At 40.0% G+C, this 10974-nt stretch overlaps 1 protein-coding gene across 1 annotated transcript; it reads left to right on the top strand.

The window, feature by feature from the left end:
- Positions 1-683: 683 nt before the first annotated feature.
- On the top strand, positions 684-7203 carry marchf2 (membrane-associated ring finger (C3HC4) 2). The gene is made up of 5 exons (XM_030728362.1): positions 684-1058; positions 3468-3765; positions 4693-4888; positions 5137-5346; positions 5438-7203. The coding sequence occupies exons 2-5, from the start codon at positions 3569-3571 to the stop codon at positions 5594-5596; spliced, it is 762 nt and encodes a 253-aa protein (XP_030584222.1). The 5' UTR covers positions 684-1058; positions 3468-3568; the 3' UTR covers positions 5597-7203.
- The last annotated feature ends 3771 nt before the right edge of the window (positions 7204-10974 follow it).

Genomic DNA, 10974 nt, shown 5'->3' on the forward strand with positions numbered 1-10974 from the left:
GTCGCCTTCAGTTGCTTCTTTTTTGTGCGTCTCTTCAGGAACTGAAAAGCTGCTCTGTTTAGATAAGGTGACTGACCTTAGTTGTGGCTATTCCTGATCACCACCCGGGCTGGCTAAACCAATGTGATTTTAGGTGGATTTTTTTTTCAAATCATTTTTTTTTTTTTTTTTAGCTGAAATGCAACTAAAAATTGGCCTTAAGAACGAAAGCTGAAATGATTTTCTTTAGGTAACTTATAAGGAGTGGCTCAAGACTTTAGCACTGTAAGTAATGTTAAGTAAAGGTTACATTGATTCACTGCACTATCCTGTGGTACAAACTGGTATTACACTACAAAATACAGCCGGCCCTCCAGTTTATATCTCCTCAACACTATATAAATGTTTGACAGACAGGTCAAAGTGATTGCTTTTTTTTCACATTCTGCTGATACCTTTAATTAATGTGGCAAATATAAACCTATCAATTTAAAGTGGGTACTTTTAAACTATTGTCAATTAAACCAAGCAAATTAAATGGGGACGTACACTCTAACTGAAGTGTAAGGGAACTAAAAGCGGAATAAAAACAGAAATAAAAACTGGTGCAAAATGCAAATGTGCTCGGATTAAAAACAAACAACAAAAATAAAACATGTATGCTAACAGTGTGTGGTAAACTGTTTTGAATTAAATGCCCGTTCCGGTCTCTGTGAGCATGATGTTTCCTGTTAGCGCCACTCCCTTTGGCACGCTGCTGTTCACAGCCACATTTATAGCCGTCGTTGGGATTGTGTTTGTGTTCTGAGCCGCCCTGTTCCTTCACCGCAGAGACAGGCAGCTGATGATGATGTTGAGCCTCTGGGGGGTATTTAAAGCCCAGGGAAAGCGGAAGCCTGGCCTGACTGTTATCAGCTGAGAAGCTGCTAGCTGGTTCAGCCCTGGACTGAGCAGCCTTCAGCATTAGCCGCCTGTGCTGTTCACTCATGCATAGTTATTAAACATGAATAGAGAAGGAAATGCGAGCTTTTGCGGGCAGCAGAAGTAAAACATCGCTAAGAAGAAGAAAACGACACGGGGTGAGTAGATGTTAGCTTTTATTTGTTTTTTGCTTTTTTTGTTGTTTGTTTTTTTCCACCAAGCCAACGGCTAGCAGTTCACTGACAGCTAGCAAACAACACAGCTGCCGTGAAAGTGAAACTACGGGGTAAAATGCTCCTTTATAAGGAAATGCTCAGTAAGACGAAGTTGGATAGTAGTTGTTTATCTGTGTGTAAAGTACAGCAGAGCTGTACACAGCCTATTTAAGCTGTCGCGCAATTGTACGATATCATAATTCAACTCTGATCCAGACAATAGTCTGGGTCAAATTCCCACATCTGTCTGCAGTGGTTAGTTCCTGTTAGTCACAATGTAAGAAAATGATCCCAGTTTGAAAGCTGAGTACATGTTTATGGCTGCATGTAACTTATGATGGCTTTTCATTGTAATAAAGTCTTCATTAATCATTAAGTCAACGTGTAATCGAAGAGTTTGGGCTTGAAAAATCCACGCATTTATGTTCCCCAGCTGACGGGGTCTGAAAATCCATACATACAGCTTATGTTTAAAAGACTCAGAAAACAATGGCTTAATAGAGTCAGTGGTTGCCTTAATTTGGGGGTTACCTCCTTGTTTATCTGGGTCAGGGATTGTGCTCTCTCTTAATCACCCCCCCCCCCCCCCCCCCCCCCCCCCCCCCACTTATGCTCTGTCAGTATGCATAAACAATAACACCAAGCAGCAAAAGGGAAACCATGGATTTGTATGGGATAACAGCTCATCAAGTTCAGGCTTTCAGGCTTTAACTAATATTTGCAGTATCACAAAGCTATCCATCATCTGGACATCTTAATTCAGGATTTAAGAAATCAAAGTGCATAAGCATGTGACTCAACTACAGTGAGCTATAAATAATCAGAAAAAGGCTTTGTTGTCTAACTTTTTAAAAAATTTTTGAAACAGTGAGATGCTTCCTTCATGTTAAATCATCTTTTCTCAGATGTGAGGGTTAAAAACAGCACATTGGTCACATTCATAGTGAGGGTTTAAATGATTGCAGGGGTCTAAATTCTTGTATTAATCATAAGGAGATTGAACAACAAAATCTCATAAACTGACACAAACATTTCTGCACTATCTGCTCTGTCAAATCTCCTGTTTAAAAAAAACAATCAAGTGTTGGACATGCAAGATTATACTGGTTTGGGTATAAACGTAGTTTAACCAGGATGTGTACAGTTCTACAGAGCTTTTATTAACAACACTGACCCAGTATTAACCCACATAAACAACAGACTCGTAGCTTAGTAGTTCTTTAAAATATTTCAAATATTGACATAATTATCAAGCATTTTCAGTAATGAATCCCCCAAATTCACCATTAAAGCTAGAATACAAAATACTGATCACTAGCAATAACATAAAAATTATTTAAAAGTAGCCTATTTGATAGATGTGTAATTAATCTGTACAGAATAGCATATTTTTTCTCAGGCAGCAGGAAATAATGTTGTACGTGTCTTATCTGTAGGGATGGGTTATCTGAGTTGAGACAGCTGTTTATCAGGCTGCTGCACATCACACTCGCTCTCACTGACCTCATGCTTGCTTTTGGGCAAACTGGCCTTCCTCCAAATAGACAGCTTTCTTGTAAATGACAGAATGTCTTTTAGTGGGAACGTCTTTAAGCTGTTCCCACGTGGAAGGAAATTAATCATGCGTGAAACACACTACAGTCGTTTAAGTAACTGTCACAGTCGCCACAGTGAGCCAAATGACAGGCAAACTCTAATGTCACAATTTCAGCATATCAAGATATATTGTTATAAGCTATATTAAAAAACAGTGAAAATAGTTAACTGTGATGTTCTTAGTAAATATGACTTAGTTGTCTCAGTTTTACGAGTCAACTGAATGTATTTTTTCATTTCTTTAATTACACAGAAATGTGTATAAGTCTGTACACACTCCTAGTTAATAACCCAGTTGCTGACTTCCGTTTGTGGTGCTAGGAACATTATGAGGGAAGTGGGTAGGTGAGTTATTGCAAACAATGGTGCAATTCAAACTCAAAGCTCAATAAAACACAGCCTGAGCAGCTGGGCTGTAAACATAATTGAACCAACATAAAACGACTCAGTATGACAGAGCATGCATAATACATTAGTTAATGTTCATAATTTGCTTCTGCAAACCCAGAACTTCCCCAACATGCCTAATCTGGACACCACAGTATTAATGCACAAGTGCAGACTCTAGCACTCAAAAATATTTAATAGTTCCTTGACATTTTTTGATCCGTTTATTTACTTTGAGCATTTGCAGTGGTATAAAATTGAATTACTCAAGTAATTCAGTTGGAATTAATCTACTTACTATCTCTGCAACACAGATATTTTTTTTAAAAAACAAAAATAAATGATCTGTGTGTGTCTGTTTCTCTGCAGAAACACAAGTGAAAAGCAGGAACAGTTTGTGCCTGGCACTCCCCCAGACCTCCCTCACCTCCAACCCTTCACACCCTCCGGTCCAGCCGTGCAGCCGTTGAATGGACCCGGTAACAATGACGACCGGCGGGTGCTGCCACCTCCCTGGCTCTCTGTGTGACTGTGCCAGCAGCACAGGCCTGTGGAAGAGCGTGGAGGAAGCGGGTGGCGACGGGTGCCAGGCGCTCTACGTCACCCAGGTCACAGCCATAGATGGACGGCTGTTGTCCTCTGTGCTCAAACCCATGAGTGCACAAAGGTAGGACTCTAAGAATGTTACTGTTATCTGGCACATTTTGTAGAAATTATGATCCTAGAATGAAATTTGTAGGCCTTTTTCTTTAGTGTAATTGTATGGTTATCATTAAAGACTTGGAATAGCATATTTATAACTTTTTCTCCCAAAACAATGATACATGTGAAGCTTGTGATCATATGATTTGGATCCTTTTGGCTGTATCACATCTGCATCGGAAAGCAGTCCTCATGCAACGTTCTCTCACCTGCAGAAAAAGCTTAATGACATGTTGCTTAGAGTTGGGGCTATCAGAGTTAGTTCACATAGCCCTTAATTGCAGCACTAAGTGAACTCTTCTGCAAGTTCTGCATTTTCTCCCTGAAACAGCTAATAAAGTAGAATTGAGCGATAACAGCCTTGAGTGACAAATTCTCTGCACACGACCCGGTGAATGTCGAAACATTGACGAGCACGATCCTGGTCACGCTTCTGACCTGTTGTGCCACCCTTGTACTTGTACTTTTGAACCAAACGTTGCTGTGGCTCATCGCCAGAGTCCGCGCTTTCATCACCAGCGATGGCAGCTACTCCTCAGTGATGAGAAGTCGTTTTTCTGAGGCCTGTGGTGAAATTGCAAACAGTGCTGATGTGACCTAATGACCTGTGGTCCAGAGGCACATAAGGAGATGACCTTGAAGGGAAAATAAGAAAAATGAAACCAAGAAAAATGTTATTTTAATGGAAGAAGTTGGTGAACTTTTTGCCTCACACACTTCTCCATTTTGCTTTTTTTTTTTTTTTTTTACTCATTCAATATTGTCATTATTCTCATTGGAATGGAATGGCATCTGGTTCCAGCCAGTTTTCTATTGATCACACAAAACCTTTGCTGTGTTTTATGCATACATGGCCTGCCCTTTTTAAAAAATGTTTGTATTTTTATCTCAGTGATGGTCCCATTTGCCGTATTTGCCACGAGGGAGGCAGCAGCGAGGGTCTCCTGTCCCCGTGTGACTGCACAGGTACTTTGGGTACAGTGCACAAGAGTTGCTTAGAGAAGTGGCTGTCGTCTTCCAACACCAGCTATTGTGAGCTTTGCCACACAGAGTTCAGCATCGAGCGCCGACCGAGGCCTCTCACAGAGGTAACAAAGGTCAATGCCCTTTGCCTTGTCTGCAGCAATCCTTCTTCTCATCCTCTTCATTCATCTTGGTTGGGCTGCTGTTTGTGAGTGAGTGTGCGTATATGAAAGTGAGGGTGCTTTTGATCTTATCTTTTTCATTTAGCATCTCTCTGCTTGCTTGCGTCTTAGTCAACGTCTCTCTGATTATCTGGTCGTTGCCTCACTCTGACTTCTCCATGTTTTCCTCACTCCTACGTCTTACTCCACAGTGGCTGCGGGATCCTGGCCCCCGAAATGAGAAGCGAACGCTGTTCTGTGACATGGTGTGCTTCCTGTTTATCACTCCTCTAGCAGCCATTTCTGGCTGGCTTTGCCTGAGGGGCGCTCAGGACCATCTTCAGCTGAGGAGCTGGCTGCAGGCTGTGGGCCTCATTGCTCTCACCATTGCCCTTTTCACCATCTACGTCCTTTGGACTTTGGTAAAAATGAATTTGCATACATTACTACTGTAAAGCAGGCATTTTAACTTGGAAAAGCTGATGTATAACGCTGTCCTTGCATTTTCCTCAGGTATCATTCCGCTACCACTGTCAGCTCTACTCTGAGTGGAGGAGAACAAACCAGAAAGTTCGTCTGCTCATTCCTGAAGCCAAGGAGTCTAACTCTTCCCAGCATTCCTTACTCTCTACTAAACTGATGAAAAAGTCAGCCAGTGAGAGCATCGTATGAAAGGAAATGGAGATCGTAGATGATAATGGTATCTTTGGTGTACGAGGGCTGATTCCTAATGCATCCTGCCCACAGTTTTGACTTTAAAGAAGCACCTGTGGGGGTTTTTTTTTTTTCTTCTGTTGCTTTCATCCTTTGTTTCTCCTTTGCACCATCAGTTCATATTTTTTTCACGTAGCGTTTTATAATCCTCACATGGATGCAGGAATTAGCACACTTCAAATGGAGTCTGCCTGTCCTCGTGTCTCGTGTTGACGAAGTTTATGCAAAGCCACTGAAGAACGGCGGAGGCGTGTGGAAACCGATCCAAGCTGCGTCTTGTCATCAGAGATGTGATGATGTAACTGGCTAACACGTGACAGTGGAAAAATAAAAGATGGACTGGGTAAACTTGTTAAAGAGGACTGAAATTTAATGATTGTCCTACTTAGTTTAAAAACGCATCGATTGTCAGGCGTAGCAGGACTTTTCATTGTGTGTTGCAATGATAGCAGTAACTGCTACATACATGTGTAATCGTGTATTGTGTGGGCATGCACTTACTTACTTGGGCCTTCTGTTCTCTACCCACTGAGGATCTAATTGTATAATCACAAATTAGTCTATAATGTAAAAATGAAAAGCTTTGATCTTTGATTTACATTTCAGTCACATCTGGATATGCCAGCTGAGAGGAAACTCAGTTCGGAACTCTTCATTTATTCATCAGCTTTTACATCTCATCCGAGTCCAGACAGCAGCATAACATTCGTAAAGCAGAGATTTGTGCAATAAAACACTGTGGACATCGGGGTCTTCACAGTACACAAAGACACCTCTACCAACGTGCACAGTTATGCATGCAAGCAGCACTGTTAATATTTTGGGGGGATTTTTCTTTCTTTTTTTTTTTAACTCTTATTGTATTCTAAAATAATTTTTTTAAACCACTTAAGAATGAATTTCCTATTCCTACTGAAGTAGGGTTTAACGGCGTCCTCATAGAGGTTCTTGTATTATCAACACTTAACAAGTAGGTATTTATATTTATATAGATGGATTAAAAACTCCATCACAAGTGTTGTTTGGTGGCTGGGGCAGTGAACTAAAGTGTTATTTGTATTGCTTGTTATTAATGATTGGCATTTTATATTCACACTGTTGTCTGTTTTTTCCATGATCACAACAGTCAGAAAATTCCTGCTGTCCTTTAAGTCCCGTTTAAACAGTTGGTCTTAATCTGGGATTTTTACCACTGGTATTCTGTAAAGGTAACCGGCAATATTTTGATGTTGCTGACCAGACGCGTCTGGGACTGGCTGCGTTGGTGCAGTGGAGAGATAGCCAAAGTTGATCACAAACTACAGTGTGTGCCTGGTGTTCAGATTTCCAGGTCATATCATGGTCCAGTTTTGGGACATAGTTTATTTCTTCATTCTACTTAATTTAGGTTACAGGGAGATTGCTAATTGCTTTTTACGCATGCTGTCCACAGGGAGGACAGGCTTGAAGATTAAAAAAAAAAAAAAAACTCCCCAAAATACATCTAATACTAAAAAAATAACTTAATTCAGTGGACCTAATGAAGCCTGTAAAGCTCAGTATTGGTGTGAAATTTTTAATCGATTTAATAGATTTGTTATTTAGCGGAGTGTATGAAAAAATGGCTTCACTAAAGGTGCAGTTGAAAGCAGTGCAAGCTTAAAACTAACCTGATGATGATCTGTTTGGTGATTTTTTTTTTTTTTTTTAATTTTAATTCTAAAGATAGGAATTATAACTCTTCATTTCTTCTTGACGTTTTAATGGTGATTAAACTGTGTGATGCCTTTTGATTAACTTTCTAGGAAGTTCATCATTCTTGGTGTCTTGTTTAAATATTTACATCTAAAACAATCAGGCTTAAATAGTAATTTATTAACCTAAAGTGGCGTGTGGTGATGTAGAATTTATAAGAGGGAAATGTGTTTTTAAAAAGGGCTTCTGGTAACATTCAGCAGACAAATCACATCAATTAAATTCTTTGTTTCCAGTAAGCATCATACACTTTCCCCTCATGTCCTTGGTTCATTTAAATGCTGCATAAATGTGGTAACCTGAAATGAGGTTACAAGTTAAGTAGGTTACTTGTGTTGTGAAGCATTAGTCATGTAAAGATGTCTGTTTTGAGGAGGGAAGTTGATAGCAGGCATATGCATGTGTTATCCTCCCTCTTTCAGTGTTGCATTACCAGTAACAAGTCATTTCCTTGCCCTGGCCTCCTGTTTACATTACCAGCTCATTTTGGTAGATTTCTTTCTTGCTCAGTTCATCCACTTTCTGCCCCAGTTAAACATTTGTTTGTGTGTTTTTTTTTGTTTTTTTTTAAACCGATGGCAGAACAAAGGATTACACCCTGCAGTACTGTGGTCGGTGTGCTCGTCTGTCTTACAAGCTTATGATTAATTTGATCATCCGTGTGTTTACTGTTTGTCATCAGTGCGACTTTATCCCAGAAAATACTGGGATCTGTTAGGGCAACGTCAGGCTGAAGTGCGAGAAATAACTGAATTTTTTTAAGTAATGCAAACCCATTTCCTGAATTGTGAGTCTGCAGAGTTGCATCAACCTCTGCAACACTTCTCCATTTTTGGCTGCTGAGAATTTATGTTTCAGAGAAACATGAAAAGAGAGCGTAAAATGCGGCATGGCACTTTTATGACAAATTTGACTCTGGAAACCAAATATAGAAAGGGACTTTAAAATTTCTTTGTTGATACTCACACAAATGAACACGCAGTTACTAATAATGTTGTTATAACACGTTTGTGAACTCTGTGTTATTTTTTTGTTTCATCTGTTATTCATATTGCTCAGTATTTTTAAATATTTTTAAGTACTATAATGTTTATAGTGTGCTGTGGGGCGAAGGGATGTCTTCATCAATATACTGGTACCTGCAATCAGCCAAGAAATGTTTGCAAAGCAAATAAAACATAATCATAAACGATGAGTTCATTTATTTGCTAGTGATATTTTGTCAGTACTTGTCTGCTGTGTAACCATTTATGAGGTAAAGGTTTGTCATATAGACACTGATATACTGTAGGTGATATGGATGTTTACAAATCATTCTCTAAATCCAGTGATGACGACATGTCATTACTTTAAGTCTGTTTTGGACCTCAGCTCAGTGAGCGTGCTAATCCTAATGGAAAAACAGACTACTAATGTCGAGTCCGGCTACAGTATCTGTGGAGACTCGCTGAATATCCGCTTCCTGTCCGTTGCATGCAGCATAAGCAGCTTAGAAAAACATAAGTTCAAAATATGCTTCTTTTTTTTTTTTTTTTTAAACAGCGTCTGCTCTCCAGGAAGAAAAAATGTTTTTAGCAGGTGATTATTAGTGGTCAAAGCGATGCTAAAAGCTGTTTCTTCTGCCTTCCTACTTGCCTGTTTTTTCCCTCAGCAACAGCAGTTGCAGTCTACAGATGTAAATTTTGTTGTACTGTTTCACAGCACTGAAACTGGTATCCTGATATGGTCACTGAAGTTAGTACTGTATTCTAACCAAGGGATCTTTCTTAATCACAGTAGACACTAAGTACAACTAGGAAAAGGCTTGTTTTTCTTTTTTTTAACCAGATTTAAAGGACAGTGTAACTTTATTTTTTCCAGGCAAAGTTATCTAGATAGTTGTCCAAAAAAACAACAGAACTGAAAGAGCTACAGAAGATTTTTACTCATGTAAAAGCAGCAATATATTACAAAAATATATGTATTTACCAACATTTAAATGGGACTTATTATATACACATAATCACTCACTGGTCACTTCATTAGGTACAATTTGACGTGGCCAAGACGACTCCTGAAGTTCAAGCAGAGCATCCAAATGCAGAAGTTAGCTGATAAAAATGTGGCATGGTTATTGGTGCCAGACAGGCTGGTCTGAGTATTTTGGAAACTGCTGATCTACTGGGATTTTCCCACACAACCATCTCCGTCCCAAAAAGAGAAACTATCCAGTGAGCAGCAGTTCTCTGGGTGAAAACACTTGCTGATGCCAGAGGTCAGAGGAGAATGGCCACATTGCTCTGAGCTGATAGGAAGGAAACAGTAACTCACACAAACAGTCATCACAACCACGGTATGCAGAAGAGGATATTGGAAGGCGCAGCACTTTGAACCTTGAAGCTGTGCTACAGTAGTAGAAGACCACACCAGGTGGCTATTTTAACAGCTAAAAACAGGAAATTGAAGATACAATTTACACGGGCTCACCAGCAGCGAAGATTAGAAAAACACTGGCTGGTCTGATGAGTCATGATTTCTGCTGCGACATCCAGTAGGGTCTGAATTTAGCACAGGCAGCATGAAAGTGTGAACCCATCCTGCCTTGTATCAACAGTTCAGACTGCTGCTGGTGGGGTAATGGTGTGGGGGATATTTTCTTACAACAATCTACTGATTATTGTTGCTGATCATGTCCGTCCCATTATCACCACAGTATACCCACCTTCTGACGGCTGCTCGCAGCATGTCACAAAGCTCAAATTGGTTTCTTGAACATGACAGTGAATTCACTGTGCTCGGATGGCTTCCAAAAAAAAAGGAGGTCCTATCCAGTACTAGCAAGGTGTACTGGATGAAGTGGCTGGTCAGTGTGAATTGATACAACGCTCATATTAAACACAGCCAGTTTCAAATAAAATGGTCAGTGTATGTATAAGTAATCTCTGTAAGCCAAACGCTCAGTTTCAGACAGGGTTTCTCGACTCTGCATATTAATGAACACTGATACGATATGGTCATCAAGGGCACAGAACTAGCTGTGAGCAGATGAGGTCCATTCACCTACTATTCAAGTCTTTTGTTTGTAAGGGGCAGCCAGTTATAAGACATTTGTGGGAGCAGGACTGTGGTGTGCTGTTGCCTCACAGCAAGAAGGTCCTGGATTCAAATTTAGGGCCTTTGTGTTCCGGTTTCCTCCCACAGTCCAAAAACCTGCATGAAGTTATATTAATAGGTGATTTTAAATTGGCCATAGGTGCGAATGTGAGGGTAAATGGCTGTCTCTCTGTTAGCCCTATCACAGACTGCTAGCCTATCCAGCATGTACCCTGCCTGTCACCCTATGACAGCTGGAGCCCCTGTGACCTCGAACTGGAAAAGCAGAAGAAAAAGGAAGAGAAATTGTTCCAGACAGAAGAGAAACTGAGGGCTACATCAAACTTCTGTATAAAATAATAATTTTGCATCCAAAACTACTCTACCATAGTTCAAGATTAAAAACATGGTGATGGGATTTATCCTAAAAGATACTGTTTAATATTTTACTTAAATATACGGGCAACTTGATTTTCAGATTCCTGAAACCCAATTTTCTTACTTTAAAAAGTCCTCAAATGACCAGAGTT

The sequence above is a fragment of the Archocentrus centrarchus genome, chromosome 4 (genome assembly GCF_007364275.1).
Source record: "Archocentrus centrarchus isolate MPI-CPG fArcCen1 chromosome 4, fArcCen1, whole genome shotgun sequence".
In the NCBI taxonomy this organism is placed as follows: Eukaryota; Metazoa; Chordata; class Actinopteri; order Cichliformes; family Cichlidae; genus Archocentrus; species Archocentrus centrarchus.

Excerpts from the sequence above, each read along its gene's own strand:
- marchf2 (XM_030728362.1), top strand. The coding sequence starts at position 3,569 with ATGGACCCGGTAACAATGACGACCGGCGGGTGCTGCCACCTCCCTGGC. Across the intron at positions 4,889-5,136 it reads GACCGAGGCCTCTCACAGAG|TGGCTGCGGGATCCTGGCCC; the intron begins GTAACAAAGGTC and ends CTTACTCCACAG. Across the intron at positions 5,347-5,437 it reads TCTACGTCCTTTGGACTTTG|GTATCATTCCGCTACCACTG; the intron begins GTAAAAATGAAT and ends CATTTTCCTCAG.